At 39.2% G+C, this 18,958-nt stretch overlaps 1 protein-coding gene across 4 annotated transcripts in view; it reads left to right on the forward strand.

The window, feature by feature from the left end:
* The window catches only part of DOCK2 (dedicator of cytokinesis 2), a 246,372-nt gene that overhangs the window by 62,222 nt on the left and 165,192 nt on the right, over positions 1 to 18,958 (forward strand). For all 4 annotated transcript variants that reach the window (XM_079964756.1, XM_079964759.1, XM_079964757.1 and 1 more), the window contains one exon: positions 8,591 to 8,733. In XM_079964756.1, the coding sequence (XP_079820882.1) occupies positions 8,591 to 8,733 (143 nt within the window). The remainder of the gene's footprint in view (positions 1 to 8,590; positions 8,734 to 18,958) is intronic.

Below are 18,958 nucleotides of genomic sequence, written 5' to 3' on the forward strand. Positions count from 1 at the left end.
ATGTGTGGAGTTTTGTGCTAGTATCATGTGGATAGGTTCTTTATTTAGTCATTTGTTTTTGTTGGTGGTGCGGGAGGGATTATGTTTTTGTCTTGTTGGGCTGTATATGTAATAAAGGGAAGCTACACCAGAGGAAAGGTATCCTCTTTTCTTTGTCCCCATTCTACTTTCAGTTTGTTGGTTAGCTTTTCTAGTATGGGTGCTTCCCATACAGTTTGGTACCAGAGGTCCATGTTCACTCCTGACAGGTCCCTCTAGGATCTAGTTATGATGCTGCTAGGTGCTGAGAGTAGGTGAGGTAAATCCCTCCTCTGAAGCTGGTAATCACATTGGGAGAAAATCCCCCATTGGCACAAATGGGGAATTTCCCATCAATGCAAATTCTGGTTGCAGAAAAGGGATTTTCCTCAGGACTACATCTGCAAATGAAAGAGTCAGCTTCACTTTCTCTGCTTTACAACAATCCTGATCATTATCACCTTCTCCAATGATGCCACCTTAGTTTTATAAAACCTGTGAATTAAATTCAAAGTTGCGTTTAACATCACAGTGTAGTTTAACTCTTATAGAAACAGTCTTTTTCTTTGATAAGCTGCTCCATTTTCCTTTTAATACCTTTAAAACACTTCCTTTTAAAAACAATAAAATACTTGGAACAAAAATTTGCCTCATACACCAGTGATTAAAGATAACATTTTTTTTTTTAAATGGACCTATGATGTCACATATATTGTCAAAATGAGAGTCATGAAATCATAAGGTAAAGGTAAAGGTACCCCTGCCCGTACGGGCCAGTCTTGACAGACTCTGGGGTTGTGCGCCCATCTCACTTAAGAGGCCAGGGGCCAGCGCTGTCCGGAGACACTTCCGGGTCACGTGGCCAGCGTGACATCGCTGCTCTGGCCAGAGCTAGAGTCGCACATGGAAACGCCGTTTACCTTCCCGCTGGTAAGCGGTCCCTATTTATCTACTTGCACCCGGAGGTGCTTTCGAACTGCTAGGTTGGCAGGCGCTGGGACCGAGCAGCGGGAGCGCACCCCGCCGCAGGGATTCGAACCGCCGACCTTTCGATCGGCAAGTCCTAGGCGCTGAGGCTTAAACCCACAGCGCCACCTGTGTCCCTCATGAAATCATAGCTTCCATTTAAAAATCTATGCAACTGCAACTGTGAGAGTTTTATTAGTCAGCACTACTCACACATACAAATAGAAGCTCTTGTGAAATTGCATTTTCTATGGCTAAAATCTGCTGTACTAAGCAGGGGCATGGAAATCTTATATCAAAGTGGCAAATATTCTTGTGATTTGAATGTTTGCCAAACTTCTTATAAATAGGTGGGTTTTTTAATGATAATATTTCAAGTAGAAAAGCTGAAGCAGAAGATAGCAATCTGATACTGGACACCTGCAGACAATAAATTTTAGCAACTTGACCTCTGCTGTCAAACTACCTCTGCTGTTGTAGGCACTATGTCGCTGAATATCAAATGCTAGGAATCACAAGTGGGGAATGTACTGTCACACTCAGACTCAGGCTTCCCACTGTGAGAACATAATGCTGGACTAGATGTGCGACTTGCTCGGTCCAGCAGGATTATTACGTTCTTAGGTGGATTTTCTGCCCAAGGACTAATATGAAATAATTCCCATGTTGGAACATTTTCTTGTAGCCTGTCTATTACATTTGTATCCTGACCCTCATTCCAGGAACTCACAGCATGCATGGGAAGTTATCTCACTTTATCTCAGCACATTGTTCTGTGATTTCTTCTACCTTGAAAATAGGTGTGGCGGTTGAACATATATTCAACATATATTCTTAACATGTTGAGTTGTACTAAATAGCAGCAAAGCAATGCTCAACAGAGGAATCACATTACTGATACTGATATGTAACTTTCAAAAAGAACATCAACCAGATCAGTACCCAAAGTCCTCCTTTGGCTTAGCCAATTATAGGTTAAAGTTCTGGATATAAATATATTTAAGTGAAAATGAGAGCTTCAGTTATTCAAATTATCCAACTCCCTGCAAAGCAAGGAAGGAAGCCTGGAGTCAGTGTTCAAGATAATCAGTGGAAGGTCTTCTGTTGTTATCCAGGTGAGGGTTACTCACAAGAAAGAAACAGCAAGGGAACTTTTCATTGGGCATTGGCAAACATGAGCAAGGGTAAGGATTCAACCCTCTCTTCCCACCCACCTCTTCTCTGTTTTATATTACAGTGCTTTACAGTGATTGGGTGGCAGCCCAATTTCAATACATGCATTTGCTGCCTTCATGATTAGTTTGGTCTCCAGTTTTTGTATTATAGGAAAATATGATGTAAGCAAAGAGCTGAATCATTTGGTTGTATAACATCTAGCCTAGGGCTCCTGTGTGTTTAATCCAAGTACATCAGTTTTTAAATCAGAATGTAAAATATGCAGTTAAGGGCAAGTATTTTTGGTGTCTTTAAAGATAATAATTTCAAACGAGTTCAATTGCTCAGTGAATAATTATGCTAAAACGTGTTACTTATTGGTATTTTCCATAACTAATGTTTACAGATGTGACAATTAAGTCAATCATAAATAAACTACAAGACCTTACAAACCTCTGCCAGTAAACATTTCTGTACTGTGGAGGAAGCTTCAAGCTTTTCTGTTTTAAAATCTGCCACTCGGGGTACAGCAAGAATACAAATGTACAAAAGATTTGTTGTGAAAATGGTACCCCTTATAATAGGCAAGTCTATAAATTTCTTCATTTTAAAATTAATTTTACAGAATTATACAAATACTTATACTTTTAAAAATAGGAAATCACAATGAATTCTTCATTAGTGGCACATGGCAACTGGGGATATATACACCGCAATAGCCTTAGATGCTGTTTGCTTATCAAAATTACTCCATAGAGAAACCTCTTGGGCTGCATAATTTTGTTTTGGCCTAGAAAAATGTTCCCAGCTCAAAATGCAACTAAGTAGTAGTTGCCGCTGCTTCTTAGGGTCCAAACAGATGCTATGAGGGAGATTTTTGAGTTGATCTCTCCAAGTTTTAAATTTCATTTCAAAGTGCTTCAGGTGGCTATAATGATGGGGATGGCAGTGGCATCATGCAAACTTAAAAGCTTGCTTTCAATTTATCCCTGGCAATTCAATTCTGGGGAAAATATATTATGCACTGCCTACTATTTCAACTGGTGAAGAGTTTGTCAGATAACCAGCCTCCTATAACCAACATGCTTAACACTAATTAATGCATGAAGTGGTTAAGACTATAAAGCTGTCCTGCCAGGCTCATCTCACCTTGTGAGGGTCTGTCAAACCTCCCCCTCCTCAACAGCTCTGCCGTCCAGTCTACCTGAGAAACTCGTCATGCAAAGGGGTCTCAGCTGGTTACTCCAAGCTCAGGCCGCATGGCTGTCACAATCCACACTTGAGTTCCTATACCAAAATTTTAGGAACTTTCACCACTGTAACTTAGCCATGTTATACTGTCTGTGCATCTTTTTCTAAATGCTGTATGGAAAAGCACATGAATCTGTCTTTGGAGAGCTTGTAAATAACAAACCATTTTCACTTACTAAACATGTGGTCTCTTTCTATGCTAGAGGAGGAAGGGACTATTTTGGAACCCACAAGAGCATATTTTAAAGCTCTAAAAGCCTATTTTTCTACACTTTGCTGCATATTTTCTGATCTTAAATCTCTGCTGGGGTTCTCTCACCAAAAAGTACCTGCCCCAAACCTGGATCTTGGCATCCAGCAAATTCTCCTTGTATACCTATTTTTATCCTTGCCACCAGCAGTTTCAGGGGCACAGCAATTACCTGGGGTTGGTTTACTTTGGGAGGTCCTTTGTGTACTGTGACTGCTCTTCATAGAAGCATGCTTCCTAACTTAAATCTGAAAGGGGGAAAAACCTAAATAACTGATATTGAGCCTGGACAATATATAGCATAGATGAGAATTTTTGCATATCTTATTATGCAAGCAATAATATACAGTATTCAAAACAGTTAACCACCAGTATAGGTGAAAACAATACTGGTTATCACGTACGTGTGTGTGTATGTGTGTATGTAGGAGAGGGGATGAATTAAGATTCAATTATGTCTGCTATTGTTAAAGAAATCTGAAGTGGAATGAATATAAATAGCTATATAAATTTCTATTATCTCTAATAAAATGCCTGCATAGCTAAATTAAAGGCTAGAACGATAATGATTACATTATTTTAATAATAAAGATTAACATGGTAAGTTGGCTATTAGTTAATTCATGAACATTATTAATGGAAAATGTGTATTAATTGGGTCTACAGTGCTGCATAAATAACAGGCAACCCATCTTGCGTAGTTAGCATATTTTCTCCTACTTTATGACATTTACCACATAGCCCAATTTTCTCTTATGCAGAACAGTCAAAGTTATTATTATATATTAAAAACAGAAACAAGTACAAATTATTTTTTTCTATTAGATGTGTGTGTACTGCTTTGTTTTACTGTTAAAGGAAACTTTTAATGCTAGTATGAAAATGGATGCTTAAAACTATTTGTGTATAGAATGTGTTAGGAGGAAAAAAAATCAGTTCAACTATTACGGTTCCTGCTACTGCTTTCCACTCAGAAAGAGTGAGAAAAAATGCTGTCTTGGTAGAATTAATTGGAGTCAAATGTAATACAGTGGTACCTCGGGGTACAAACGCTTCAGGTTACAAATGTTTCAGGTTACAGACTCCAGTAACCCGGAAGTAGTACCTCGGGTTAAGAACTTTACCTCAGGATGAGAACAGAAATCCTGTGGTGGCAGCGGGAGGCCCCATTAACTAAAGTGGTACCTCAGGTTAAGAACAGTTTCAGGTTAAGAACGGACCTCCGTAATGAATTAAGTTCTTAACCAGAGGTACCACTTGTAGAAGTATCAGAATGCGCTCATGGTTTCAGGACAGTATATACCATGGGAAAGACCTATTTGATGCCCCGCCTAAATGGTTGCCTCATTCAGACCATGTGAATGAAGCAACATGGGATCCATGAATGGAAAAACAGCTCCCAGCTGTGGGTACATCTCAAGAGGACCTAATTGTCAGGTCTTCCTGACTCATTCTATTGTCTGTGCAGTTGCCCATCATCTTGGAGTGTAGGTATTATAAATACCCTGTATGCATTAATTTGTACCTCCTGTTTCAGTCCTTGCCTTCACTCAGCTTTTTTAAGTTCAATAATAATACAAGCTTTTAATACCCTGTTTGTGTAATTGCACCCAATTCATCTTATCTTACCTCCCTTGAATAAAGAGTTACAAGCTTTAAAAGATAAGAGCTGAGGACTTGGGCAGCTGCCAAAAACTTCTATTTATTGGGTCACAGAACAAATGCACCTTACCCATGCCATAAATATATTCTTCCCCAGAGATGTTCTGACTAAGCACTGTAAATGTTATTTTCATATATTTTGCAGCCACAAGAGTGTAACTTCATAATAAATTCTGAAAAGATGTATTTTTAAAATATATATATATATTCCATAGATATATCAATTCACCCAAACAAGCTGAGGTTATACACTAGGGATGTCAAGCTAAAGTATATTTAAAATTAAAATTTGCACAAAAAGTAAGGCTTCAGGTTATGTACTAAATTGTGCTTGCTAAGTATACCTCAGTTATTAATGACAGTGGCTGGGATTTACAACGAATAGAAAGGATTGCTTTTAAGAAGCTTAAAAACAGCCACCACTCCATGTGGGCCAGGGATTACCATTACCCAAACTTTATCAGCTCTTCCACATTTGATCCAAATAAATGGCAAGATCCTCCCCTCCCAAATTCTGCCAAATCCCCTTCTGTTGTACCTCCATGCGCTGCTGCCCCAATATTCCATTTTGGAAGTACCTCTCAACCCCCAAAAACAGATTCTGAGGGGCTGCAGAGGGGGGGGGATTGCAGATATTCACTCTGACTTCTCACTCCCTCAGTAATGTATGCTGGGGAAAACTGGATGTTATTACAGCTAATAGTACAAAGCAATTTCAAACAGTAAGCAAGAGAGTAAATAAATATTTTCACAGGGAGAGAGCATGGTTTCGTGTAAATAGGTGTGCATCAACCACAAGATTCACTTTGGACTTCAGTTTGGTGCTTCATAAGAACCTGATTTGGTCAGACATAGGCAGTCTAATTCTGCTGCCCCAATCACTGTAGACACAGCTATAATCCCCTGCTTTTTATAGAAATGGATGAAATTTGCAGGCACAATAATCATTCCAAAATGAGTAAAGCCTTCTGTATACCTCTAAAATATGGTACCTCCCATACAAAGTACTTGTTAATTTGATTAATTTGAAGGCAATGTTGCTCCTTCTGAGTGCATCAGTTCTCCCAAATTTCAGAAGGGTAGTTGCAGGTTTTCCTGCAAAGGCAGCCATTAGTTTTGGGATCTGCTCCATTCCTCTTCCTTTCCTATTGAAGAAATGACTCTCACTTTATTCCTTCTGGCAGAAGTGAATGTAATCTCAGGCTGAATAAAGGTTTCCAAATTTATAAACAAATAGGTATAGGGGATTTTGTGCTAGAAACCGATAAAATCTGATTTTTATTTTGCAGCAGAATTTGATGAAATTCCTGGGAAAGTAACATTCTTCCTGGCCATGAATCCTTCAAAATGTCTGAAGCAAAGCTGTTGTGATACTGTACAAGAGCAGCTGTGGCAGTTTTGGGTGGGAATCAAATAATCTCCATTAGTGTTTTGAGGACAATTGCTCTGAAAATTGCAAACATAAAAGAGGTGCCACTGGGTAAGAAACCTGTTAAATCACAAACAAATAGGTTCAGCGGGATTGTGCCAGGTACCTTTAAAGTTGGCTTTGGGGTGGAAAGAACCAAATGATTCACTTTCCAAGAAAAAATCATTTCCTCTGATACAAACTTGATCTGCCAGTTGCAATGGAGATCTTGACCCGTTTCCACTCCTCACCTTCGCACCTTCCTTGATCTCAGAGGCATAAGTTTTGTTCTTGAAAAGCTGGTTCCTTCACCAAAGCACTGGGATTGGAAAATGCGGGTAAAATAATTTTCTCCCCTTTCAGCCAATGCTTGTCTGCATTATTGTCAATGCTTCAGGAGTCCTTCCTTTGACTTGTGATACCTCATAAAGATCCCCTTTCACCTGTGACAATCAACCCCAATACTTCTGAGTCATCTCACCACCTTGGGACTTGTTGGATTCAGATGCACAACCCTACAAAACAATACTATGTCAGGTATAACTAGGGATTGTGTCAGAATTGGCCAGTTAATATTCTAACATAAAAACACTTTTAATTGGGGGATTTGCTTCTGTGAGAAGCAAGGCATGAATACTAAAAACTTTTGGAAATTTTATTAAGCAGTGAAAAGGTTTTGGAGGAAAGACTTCTCTTTTCTTCTACCACCATCATCCAGCTTTTCACACTATTTTATATTCTTCATATGTCATATTTCTTCTTTACCATAAAATAAGCTGCTGTAGGAAGAGTAGGGTTACAGATGGCCATTCTTGAGTTTTGATGATGCCTGTTTATGTTTCATGAACAGTTGTATCTCTGGCTTAGATGCTGAGTATCTGTTACATTTACAGATAGGTAGCTGTGTTGGTCTGCCATAGTCAAAACAAAATAAAAAAATTCCTTCCAGTAGCACCTTAAAGGTGCTACTGGAAGGAATTTTTTTATTTTGTATCTGAAGAAGTGTGCATGCACACGAAAGCTCATACCAAGAACTAACTTAGTTGGTCTTTAAGGTGCTACTGGAAGGAATTTTTTTATTTTGTATCTGAAGAAGTGTGCATGCACACGAAAGCTCATACCAAGAACTAACTTAGTTGGTCTTTAAGGTGCTACTGGAAGGAATTTTTTTATTTTGTTTTATCTGTTACATTGTTTCTCTCCTTTCCCCCAAATATCTGAAGTAGTGTGCATATGCACAATTCATGAGTAAGAGGCACTCTTGCTTTTCCAAGGATGTTCTAGGAACAATCTTGAATGTAAATGTTGTGGGCAGAACTTAGCTCAGCTTCATAGATAATGATATTTTGCCAAATTGGTCTTCTGCATAGTTTTCCATGCCATTTGGATTTATTTGCTCTGATTTGCTGTCAAACGTATGCAAGCTTCACATTTTCAATGTATATTTTGCTGCCTTTCTAGCTCTTGGTCAGCTTTTCATTTTCTCTCTCTTTTATTAATACAACAAGAAAAGTTTAATAATAATAATAATAATAATAGGAAGTTAGCATTGCAGGAAGACATTTATTACCCATAAGCATGTACTCTATTCAGAATGATTGATTCATTCATTCACCAGCCAGATCTTCATGAAGTGTAGAATGTGGTATTACTCTTTGCTGAACTGCCTTTAGTTACTTAGACATTCATTCTGTAGATCCTAATTTGCTTTCTTCATGTTTACATTGGTAAGATGAAAGGGGATAGAAGCCAGAAGGCTCTACATGGGAAGTGACTGGATTAAGCATAGTTGTGGGAGGGGGAGCTGCATTGTATGCTTTCTGGGAAGAAAAACACGAAAATTTCTGTGATAATCCTAAATAGCAAATTATTACTTTCAGAATGTAGAGATATCCTGCTTCCTGTCATTACCAAAGAACTGAAGGAATTACTGGATCCAAGGGAAGAGGCACAAAACCAAGAGAAGAAGTATTGTGTTGAATTACTCAACAGCATCCTGGAGGTTCTCAGCTGTCAAGATCCAGTGAGTATTGATGATTAGAATGATTATGTGGCTGATTCCAGGAGGTTGTAAGACGGTGCTGATTAAGTTGTAAAATATTGATGCTGATGACTCTCATTTAAATTCTAAATATAACAGGGCCCTGACAGATTGAAAGAGTTCTCTTAGTTTTCAGTACGACACTGGAAACAGAGTTATAATTTTTCCCTCTTGGTTTTCAGGATCATTTGCCTTGACACATCATCAATCCTGAATCAGCTTTATTTTATTAAAGCCAAAGGAGTCATGCCGTTTTGTACACATTGTATCATTGACACGAGACACATGAACCATGGAGTTTGGGAATATGTTGCTGGCTCACTCTTTCCTTGATACAGTGGTACCTCGGGTTAAGTACTTAATTCGTTCTGGAGGTCTGTACTTAACCTGAAACTATTCTTAACCTGAAGCACCACTTTAGCTAATGGGGCCTCCTGCTGCCGCCGCGCCGCCGGAGCATGATTTCTGTTCTCAACCTGAAGCAAAGTTCTTAACCTGAGGTACTATTACTGGGTTAGCAGAGTCTGTAACCTGAAGAGTATGCAACCTGAAGCGTATGTAAGCTGAGGTACCACTGTACTGTGTTTCAGGCCATCCAAGTTGCCCCAAACCATTTATTTCATTGTTTATAAAAACACATAAACTGTGTGTGTTGTACATAAAATAAATTAAAATAACTGTCAATAATACAAAGATTAAAATCAGCATTTAAAAAAAATACCAATACCAATTTTTATTATTTATAAAACTAAATTAAAAACAAGTATACATAACTAAATACCCCTAAATGGGCTTATGGAACTTTAGAAAAGTGTTTACAGGTACCTAAAAGAACATAGTTGCCTACTGTGGTTTCAAATCCACTTTAAGTTATGGGTTTGAGGAATCTTGGTGCCCTAGTAAGTGCCAGTGTGGATATATTTATTTAACATCATTAAATGGAAGTTAATGAGGTAGGAAACTCCACAGGATGTTTTTGATATCCATACCATAGCTATGTCTGCACTGAATCACTGATAGTGCTGTATGAAAAAATCCAAGTGAATAAATGAACAAGCCATTTTTATGCCTTTTCTGCTTCTAATAAATATTCAAAACTGTTCTGCAACACTAAAGGAACAGTTACTTTTTAAGGGTGAGTTATATTAGTATGCATTGAAAGCCAGTGGCCAGGTTCTTGTTTCATAAACCATATTGCCATCATCACATGTGCTTATTTAATATTAGCTGCTGTGCAAGCTTGCTTTCCACATTTTGCATATGTGATCCATGTGCATGTATGCAACAAATTTCTACAATGGGAGAGTTCTAAAAAGTATGTTTAAAAATGTGTCATCTTTGTGCAGGGTCACAAGCAGAAATCTGCATTTGACTTAAGGAGTTGAGTTATATTCTATTTCTCAATGTCTGTCTTGGTTATCATTTAATTAATGCACCTTCACTAATCTGCATTTTAAAAAATCATATTAGCAATGAAAATTCTTATACTATTCTGGGCGCTGAACTCTGAAATTTCACTTGTGACTATGACATGTTTTCCTGACAAGCTGACTTGGTTTCCTAATGCCATACACTGCTGCTGCTACCTTGCCACTCTCCCCTCTGTTACTGGCAGTCATCAAAAAAGCCGCCCTGCCTGCCACTACTGCATTTCTAATATACACTTAATTTGTGTTATTAGGTACAAAGATATTTACCACTTCTTTTGAGATTATCCCAGTTTCTTCCCATTTCTTCCCAATTAGAATGTCTTAAAGTGGAAACTGGATGAATTTTGGGCCACCTCAGGGGCCTCAGTATAATTTGTATCACTGGTTCTTGAAGTGACACTGAATAGTCACTTAAGTTGTGCTGTTTGAAGTATGTGGAGGGTGGCTGCATAGCTGAATTTCCTTTATTTTATCCATTTTAGTTAGGCAGTATTTCTTGCTAGGGAGAGTCTGAGATACTGTAGAAGTACTAGCCTCTTCAGTTTTCATTGTGACAATGCTAATATGCAAGAAGTTTAATAGAATAGTTATTATTCTATCAGAAATGTACTTTGTTTGACCTGAATTTTCAAGGAGAAAAAGCTTTGGCTTAGATGACGCCGTTTGGCTGAGATCATACAGGGTTCAAGAATGATAGTCATAGCCTTAGTGGCAGGTTCTTTTTTCTTTTTCAGTTCTGTGATTTTAAAGTATTCTTTCCATTTCACAAGTAGTTTGTAGAGATGGCCAGGCTTAGAAAATTGGTATCATTTGTTCCTTAGGATGCACTTCATCCTACCTTTCACTTTCCTTGGCAGCGAAATTCTTTCTTTTGAAAAATGGAAAGATCATTGGATGAATTGTTGTAAAGTTAATGCATCTCTCAGCAGGACATTGAGACTTCCTCTCTGTGCCCTGTGTAGTCACTAGAAGGAAATCTTTAGGTTTGGACAGCATACATCCCTGAGGAAGGTGTTCATCACAGGCTTCCAGGAGCAACTGGCTTAAAAGAGGCTTCTGCTTATGGGGTCCTTCTTGCACAATGGAATTTTCCCTGTGCTGTCCTCCCTCCTGCATCCCACACAGCCTTTCTGCCAAATAATTTCAAGAGGCCTGGAGACCCTCTAGAGCAGCTTTTCTCAACCTGTGTGTCCCCAGATGTTGTTGAACTACAACTCCCATCTCCCATCACCCCTAGCTAGCAAGGCCAGAGCTCAGGGATGATGGGAGTTGTAGTCCAACATCTGGGGACCTACAGGTTGAGAACCGCTGCTCTAGAGTAAATTGGAGGGGGGCAGGCATGAAGATCCGCACGCGTGCTAACTCTTGCTGAAGTGCTTTAAGTTAGAGATCAAGAATCAAATTTAATTGTTTTTTTTGCTGTAATTATTTACTAGTGTTTGGTATTTTGCTGGCTGTTTTGTTTTTAAGTTTCATGGCTGGTTCTGTTGGTGATAATTGTGGTTTTATTATTGTAGATTATTGTAGTGTTAATATTTTGGCTTTCATATTTTTTGCTGGAAGCCCCCTTGGGAGGGTTTAACCCTTAAATTTAGCCTATGAGCAGTTTAAACAAATAAATATCTTAGTGAAGCACATAAGATCTTAAGGGCCTATTGAGTTGACTTAGGAGGCATATCCTTGAACTTTCTGATCCTGTACTTGATGACAGTGGAAGACATAATTAGTAAGTAGAGAAGGAGAATGTGCTGAATGGAAGGAAAGGGGACCTTCTATAGGACTAAGAAGTTTTAGCAAAGTAACATTCACTTTCCCAAACATTTAGTTTCAAATGTACTTTAAAAATTAAATGTTAACATAATGCAGTGTCTTTCTTTTCCCATGTTTTAACATACCTGAAGGTTAGTGCAATTAAACTAAATTGGAAGCATATGGCAAATGTTTAAAATCCAACTTAGGAACATGATGGATGAGGCGCTCTGTAGATGCTCACTGCCACTACTAAGGAGAGAGAGAAATTTGTTAATAACCTCATCCTATGAATGTTTACTCATATGTCCTACTGAGTTCCAAGACATTAACTCCCAAGTAAGTGAGCATGGAATTGTAGCCTAAAACTTTCACTTTTGGGCATTGCAGTGAAGCCAAATGATGCCCCACCTTGGGAACAACAATACAAATGTTTAACTTTACATGAGCTTGTTACATTCCCTCCACCCTCCAGCAATTTCTGCGATTGGGTTCATTACTGAGGTTTGTAAATGAAACTGTTACAATAGGAGCAAGACGATAACTCTGTATGTGAAGTGTGTGGTTGCAATGCCCCCTTGACATTTAAAGTATAGTTGTTTAAGATAATTATAGAGTAAACATAGTATAGATATTATAATGAGCTATCATGTTTTGTCTCTTATCTATTACTATATAGCTATTATATAGCTTTTACCACTCAGGACTTAGGAGCCAATGATACATTTTCTCTTTTCCATGCTTGACAATGCTTGACAAAGTTGTGCTTTCAATGTGAAAAGGCCATATTAAAGCAGAAAAATGAAAAAAAAAACTTATTCTTCTCTCCCTCCACCTTTCTAAAAGTAATATTTTAATATTTAGCTGTTGCCCTCAGTTGTTTTGAAAAGTTGCTGTCTCCTCCAAGATGAGCTACTTGCTGTTACAGATTGCATGTATAAAATCTCAAAGGTTATCCCCCAAACACTGTTTTATAATTAAATTGACTGTATGTTGGGATCTCAAGTGCGAGAGTGACCTTAAATTCCAGGCAGGCTGCAGATGCAGGGTGTATTATTGCACAAATAGCAAAAAGCAAATGCACCACAATAAAGCAGATGTGCCTGCTTTTTGAACCATGCTTGTCACATCTGAAAAGTGACTTGTGCATTTCTTCTACTGCTAAATGCTTGAGTTCCCTTTTCAAACCTGATAACTTGAAGTGCAAACTGAAGCCAAATGTGCATTTGCATTTTAAATAATAATATTGATTAATAATAATTTATTAATTATTTTGTATATTCATGAGTATTATACAAAATGGGTCCCTGCCATTACATAGAATGATCAGACAGAATAGCTGTAGATCAGGGGGTAATGAACGTATAGCCCTTGGACCAGAAGTGGCCTATAGTTTCCCTGGCCCTATGCAGTAATTAAGCTTTTAAAAGATGTCATTGATGCCAATCTGAGGTATTTCTTAAAGCCTCATTGCTGTGGTGGTGGTTTTCAGGGGTGTAAAGCTGGGGAGAGGAAGTTTAGTTCGTCCTTTCCTACCTGTACCTCCCTACCCATGTAGTATGACACTCCCCCCCCCCCAAATCACTGACATTAGGGAAAATCCCAGAAAAGCTTCTGTTGGCACCAATGGAAGCTTTTTAAAAAAACAGGTTCTGGGGCTGCCCTCTATAGCCATGTGGTCCCTGAAAGTTTTCCATGAAGTGCACAGGCTGACCAAGATCCCCCATCCTTGTGGTAGTTGTTGGAGGGAGGGGCCAAATGGCCATTGGTCCCACCCAGCTAGGAGAGTGGAAGGGACCTCAATGTCTTGCTTCTCCCTTTGATAGCAGCCATATGGAATCATTAGTGACAAACACTTATTCCTCAGAACTGAGCCAACAGAACCCCCAAATCTTGCTCATCCTACAGCTCTCGCCATCCTTGGCTATTGGCCATGCTTGCTGGGGCTGATGGGAGTTGTAGTTCAGCAACATCTGGAGGGCCAAAGGTTCCCCAGCCCTACAACAGAAGGTGCTTTGATATTTAAACTCTTCCTCAGAGAAAACCAGGTACAATGGGTGCTGAAATGGGTGAACACACACACAGAGAGAGTTCTGGGAAAGGGAATCAAGTGGCAATTGGCCCCAGGCAAGGCAATTAATATTTGACAGATCTTCTAAAGTGCAAAGTGACCTGGTTACCTTAACACAAGGTTCTATTGGGGTTTACTATGCAAACAGAGATCTGATTACGGTAATTATAGACTGCAACATTTACTTGAATGTTAGTGGAAGTTTTGTTCACATGTCATCAAAATTGCCCATGAATTGTTCTCTTTCTTAATGGGACACCACTTACTCATGGGAGCTCTGAATATGTAGTAGAGCTGATACAGTATATCACTCATAGTAGGTGAATCTTCTCCTGAACTTGAATACCATTTAATCATGCGTTAAAATAGGGTGAATAAACTCTAGCTCTCCAGTTGTTCCCCGACTGCAGCTTACATCAGTGCAGCATCCTGGGGATTATACTCCTGTATTATTTGGGGGACCACAAGTTAGCGACCCCAATTTTAAATACACACATACCTGTATAGTCTCTGAGACTCTGCATACATGGCAAGTAGTTTTTCAATTAATTTGCTTCTCTACTTATCTCTCTGAAAGGAAAAGAGCCAGCTCAGTCCATACTATTTTCTGTTTTATCAAGTACTGAGTAGTGTTTCACTATTTTATCTTTCTCCTTTCCAGAATTGAAAGGCCGAGCCTGATTTATGTATTATTATTATTATTATTGTTTAAAAAGCAGGGCTATAAGTAACTTCAATCTGGGCCCCTTTTAACAAAATGTAAGCTTCAAGCTAATTACTCAACATCTACGATGAGGTGTTCTTTTGGGAGAGTAAAGTATCTAATTAGAGAACTCTTAGGAGAACTTGGACCTATAGTTGCTTGTAACATTTATCAAGGCAGAGGGAGTGAAGGGGGAGAGAGGAATGAGATAGCCTCTTAGGAAAACTCTGTCAGATCACAGCAGCAATGTATGACAGGCCCTCTGAAAATGCCAAACCTGCCAGAAGGAACTGGGAAATCTGCCAAACAACCAGATGCTGCTTTTGGAAAGAACCCTACCCCACTGTGGCATCTGGCACAGTAATTGCTGATCAAAGAAAGAGGATGAGGGTTAGTAGGTTGGCTAGGGAAATAAAAGTAGGTGCAAGAGTAAGGCTGTTATCTGTTAAGTTTTAACAACTTCAAGAAAAGTGGGAATGCCAGTAGCATCTCATGTTTATTCTTAATTAGACCAGGCAAAGCATTTGTTCAATATTTTAAGCTGCCGAGTTGCGCTTAAGGAATAGTCTATATTTTTATTTGGTAAAGGCTGTGCTTAAAGACAGCATGGAAGATTTATGAACACTGAGAGTTTAATGGATGTGTCTGTAGGTGTATTGCTGCAAATGAAGTTAGAAGCTGTTACAGGAGTTAGCAATTAACCAGTCTTGTCATAAACCATCATGGGTATTCATTATATCAGTGAAGCAGAGAAGGGCAGTATAAATCATGGGTAGCCTGCACTGGTGCCCTTCAGATGCTTTTTGGGCCACAATTCCCAGTATCCCTGACCATTGGCCTTGCTGGTTGGGACTGATGGGAATTGTAAGACTAACCTCCAGAGGGCCCCTCATTGGCTTTGCCAGGGATAAATACATAAATAGGTTTGAAATAAATTGGAGAATAAGTCAAATGAAGCCAAGTTTTGATGTTTTCCCCCAAATATTGGGAGCATACCTCCCTGCTGTACTGCAGCAAAAAGCGAATGCTTCCCGTTGGGGAGAGCCTATACTTATTTGAATGTAAAAAATGTTTGATGTATTATAGTATTTTAATATTTTTTTGGAAGCTGCCCAGACCCAGAGTGGCTGGGGAATGATAAAATGATAAATGATAAAATTATTATTATTATTATTATTATTATTATTATTATTATTATTATTAAAAAGACCCTCATTTGTTGGCCCACTGTCGATCTCTACCTGGGTGGTACCCAACTAACTTGCTCAATCCATGCATTGATTTCTGCTTGCATAATGGAACTCCTCCCTTTTCTCTCTGCATCCACCCTACAGTCTCCCCAGATTTGCTCTGGTGGGTTGGGGGAACTTCTAGAACAGGTTTGTGGGGCATGGGAGGAGGAAAGGGGAGAAAGTTCCATTGCACAAGCAGAGATTCTTGTACTGATGGATTGAGTTAGTAGAGTACCACCTATTGAAACTGGCCCCGAGTGTAACATGCCCGAGTAAGCAGCAAGAAAGGAGTACAATAAGTGAAAACTCTAAAAAGAATAAATATGCAATATTTGTATGAATTTCTTTCCAAATGCTGCCTCAAAAGTGAAATAAGAGAGAATACACAATTCATCCTTCCCTGCTAGCTTCTTATTTTGAACATTTGAAGCAATTCCAAGCCAGATGAGAATGAAAGGTAACTGGATATAGCCAGCACAGGCTGTATGAATTCAATCTGTAACAGAGCAATAGGAAGCAATTGATGGAAGACGAAACAGGAATACAATGAATGCAAGAGAATCAGACGTTCAATGATGCAGTCACTGATACTTTTCCCCAGTTCTGCATCCTTTAGTTCCTCCTCCTGCACTCTAGAATGTTTTATATTTGTCATATTGTAACTTTTGTAAAGGTTGCAAAAATGTAAAAACTATAAATATTATTTGGCTTTGATATAGATGGAATGTCCCTGAACATAGAGGTGCATTTCCGCTAGACTTGAAGTCAACTCTTGAAGCCAAAAATTACTTGTACTCTGATGTAATGCCCAATGTGAAGACTAACATCTTACTCACAGTGAGATCTGCGAGTCCCAATTTGGGCATGATATCAGAAGAAAATATTTGGAAATTTGATCAATGGGCATTTCTGCCAGTCCCACATCTGGAAACATGTGAATCACTCCTCATATTGTCAAGCATACATGCATGTTGTAACCTGAGGAGTGTAGGACTGGGGAACTTGCAGAATTTTTAAATGCTAATAATTTGGGAGAAACTATTTTGCCTTTGCACAGTAATATAAACAAGTGTGATTTCCCCTATGGAAACTTTGATAGGTCAGATCACCCCCCTTTTTTCTGGTGATGTACCTAAGCTGTTAAAGGTAAAGGTAAAGGTACCCCTGCCCGTACGGGCCAGTCTTGACAGACTCTGGGGTTGTGCGCCCATCTCACTTAAGAGGCCAGGGGCCAGCGCTGTCCGGAGACACTTCCGGGTCACGTGGCCAGCGTGACATCACTGCTCTGGCCAGAGCCAGAGCCAGAGCCAGAGCCGCACACGGAAACGCCGTTTACCTTCCCGCTGGTAAGCGGTCCCTATTTATCTACTTGCACCCGGAGGTGCTTTCGAACTGCTAGGTTGGCAGGCGCTGGGACCGAGCAGCGGGAGCGCACCCCGCCGCAGGGATTCGAACCGCCGACCTTTCGATTGGCAAGTCCTAGGCGCTGAGGCTTTTACCCACAGCGCCACCTGCGTCCCTACCTAAGCTGTTAAGTAAATGTTAAAATTATTTTCAAAATATTGGTCATGAGGCACAATCTGAACAAAATACACATGTATAGTTACACAACTGGGAATATATAAAACACTAGTGTTGTCATATTCTGAGATAGGATAGACTATGTACGCATTGACTAACAGAACAAAATGTTATGCCAGCATGGTGGATCTACGCCAGCATAGTGATGGGATTGCATTGGCTGTATACTGTGCCAGCATAAACCTTACCCTATGGGCACACTGCCAAAACCATGGGGAAAATTAGTGGAATTTGGAGCACAGCATAATTGGAATCCTATGCTCATGCCCAAGTTGCTCTAACTCCCAATGTCATTGCAACATTATACTAGCAAAAGAGGTGGCATATGAAAAATGCATTCCCTTTAGAGTTAATGGAGAGCCACATACAAACTTCTCCCCCTCCATATATACTGGAGGAGAGGATTCTGACCAGAAACCAGCACAGATCCCTGAGTAAGCACAGGAAAGGGAACACTGCTGATATATCAAAATGTGGATCATGAGACTAAATGAATCCTCCCCAATGGTTATAGAACCATGGACACAAAAAAGGGGAATTTTGGCAAATGGGCATATTGGAAGGACACAAAGGAAGAATTTTAAACAAATAGCAATGGCTAATCAATACAAGCAGAGTACATAAGTAACACTTGTGTCTGTGGATGATATGGAGCTTTCTTAGTGAGCTTCGTGATGATGAGTGGGTGATGCTGGAGTTGCTGGGGTCTATGTGGAGTATCTATCAGTATCACTATTTTGCTTCTGGTTTCTGCTGCAATTATGCTATTATCTACTTTCCTGCTTGGAGTATGTAGGATTACAGCAACATTACACTAGTACAGCATTGGCTTGTGGCCATAAGATCACTCTTTAAGTTACCTTTAAGAATCCAGTGATGAGAAATGCAGTGTTTTTTGAACTACTTTGTTGCCCTTAGAGAAAGACAGAACTGTAACCTTTTTTTAAAAAATCAATTCACTGCAAGGTGCATGTTCAGCCAGTAACTGAAACCCAAGGTGACATTAGAAAAAAATTGAGGCAATGCATAGGGAAACTTTCAGCCCAGCAGTATATCCGAGGAAAAGGAAAAGTTAGTCTACTTTTAGTCATTCTACAGATATCGCTATCAGATGGTGGGGATAAACCAGTGATTTATCACATAATACTGAAATAATATTGCTACATAAGAAGAAGGAATTGCATTTTTATAGTATGTACTTAAAAGGCACTTGGGGTGTTCAGCTGAAAAGTGGTCAGTTGCCTTGTCTGCTGCAATGCCATGTTTTTATATTGTACTTTTTTTTTGATGTCTCGAATGGTTTTTATGTGGATTTTATTGTTGTAACCAGCCCTGGGATTATGAACTGATGGAATAGAAACCAGAGTCCCAAATAAATACATTAAGCAGTTGTATACAGCCCCAAATGGCTTAATAATTCTAAGCAGCCATTATACTTACG

This window comes from Podarcis cretensis (assembly GCF_951804945.1).
Source record: "Podarcis cretensis genome assembly, chromosome: 2".
Lineage (NCBI taxonomy): Eukaryota > Metazoa > Chordata > Lepidosauria > Squamata > Lacertidae > Podarcis > Podarcis cretensis.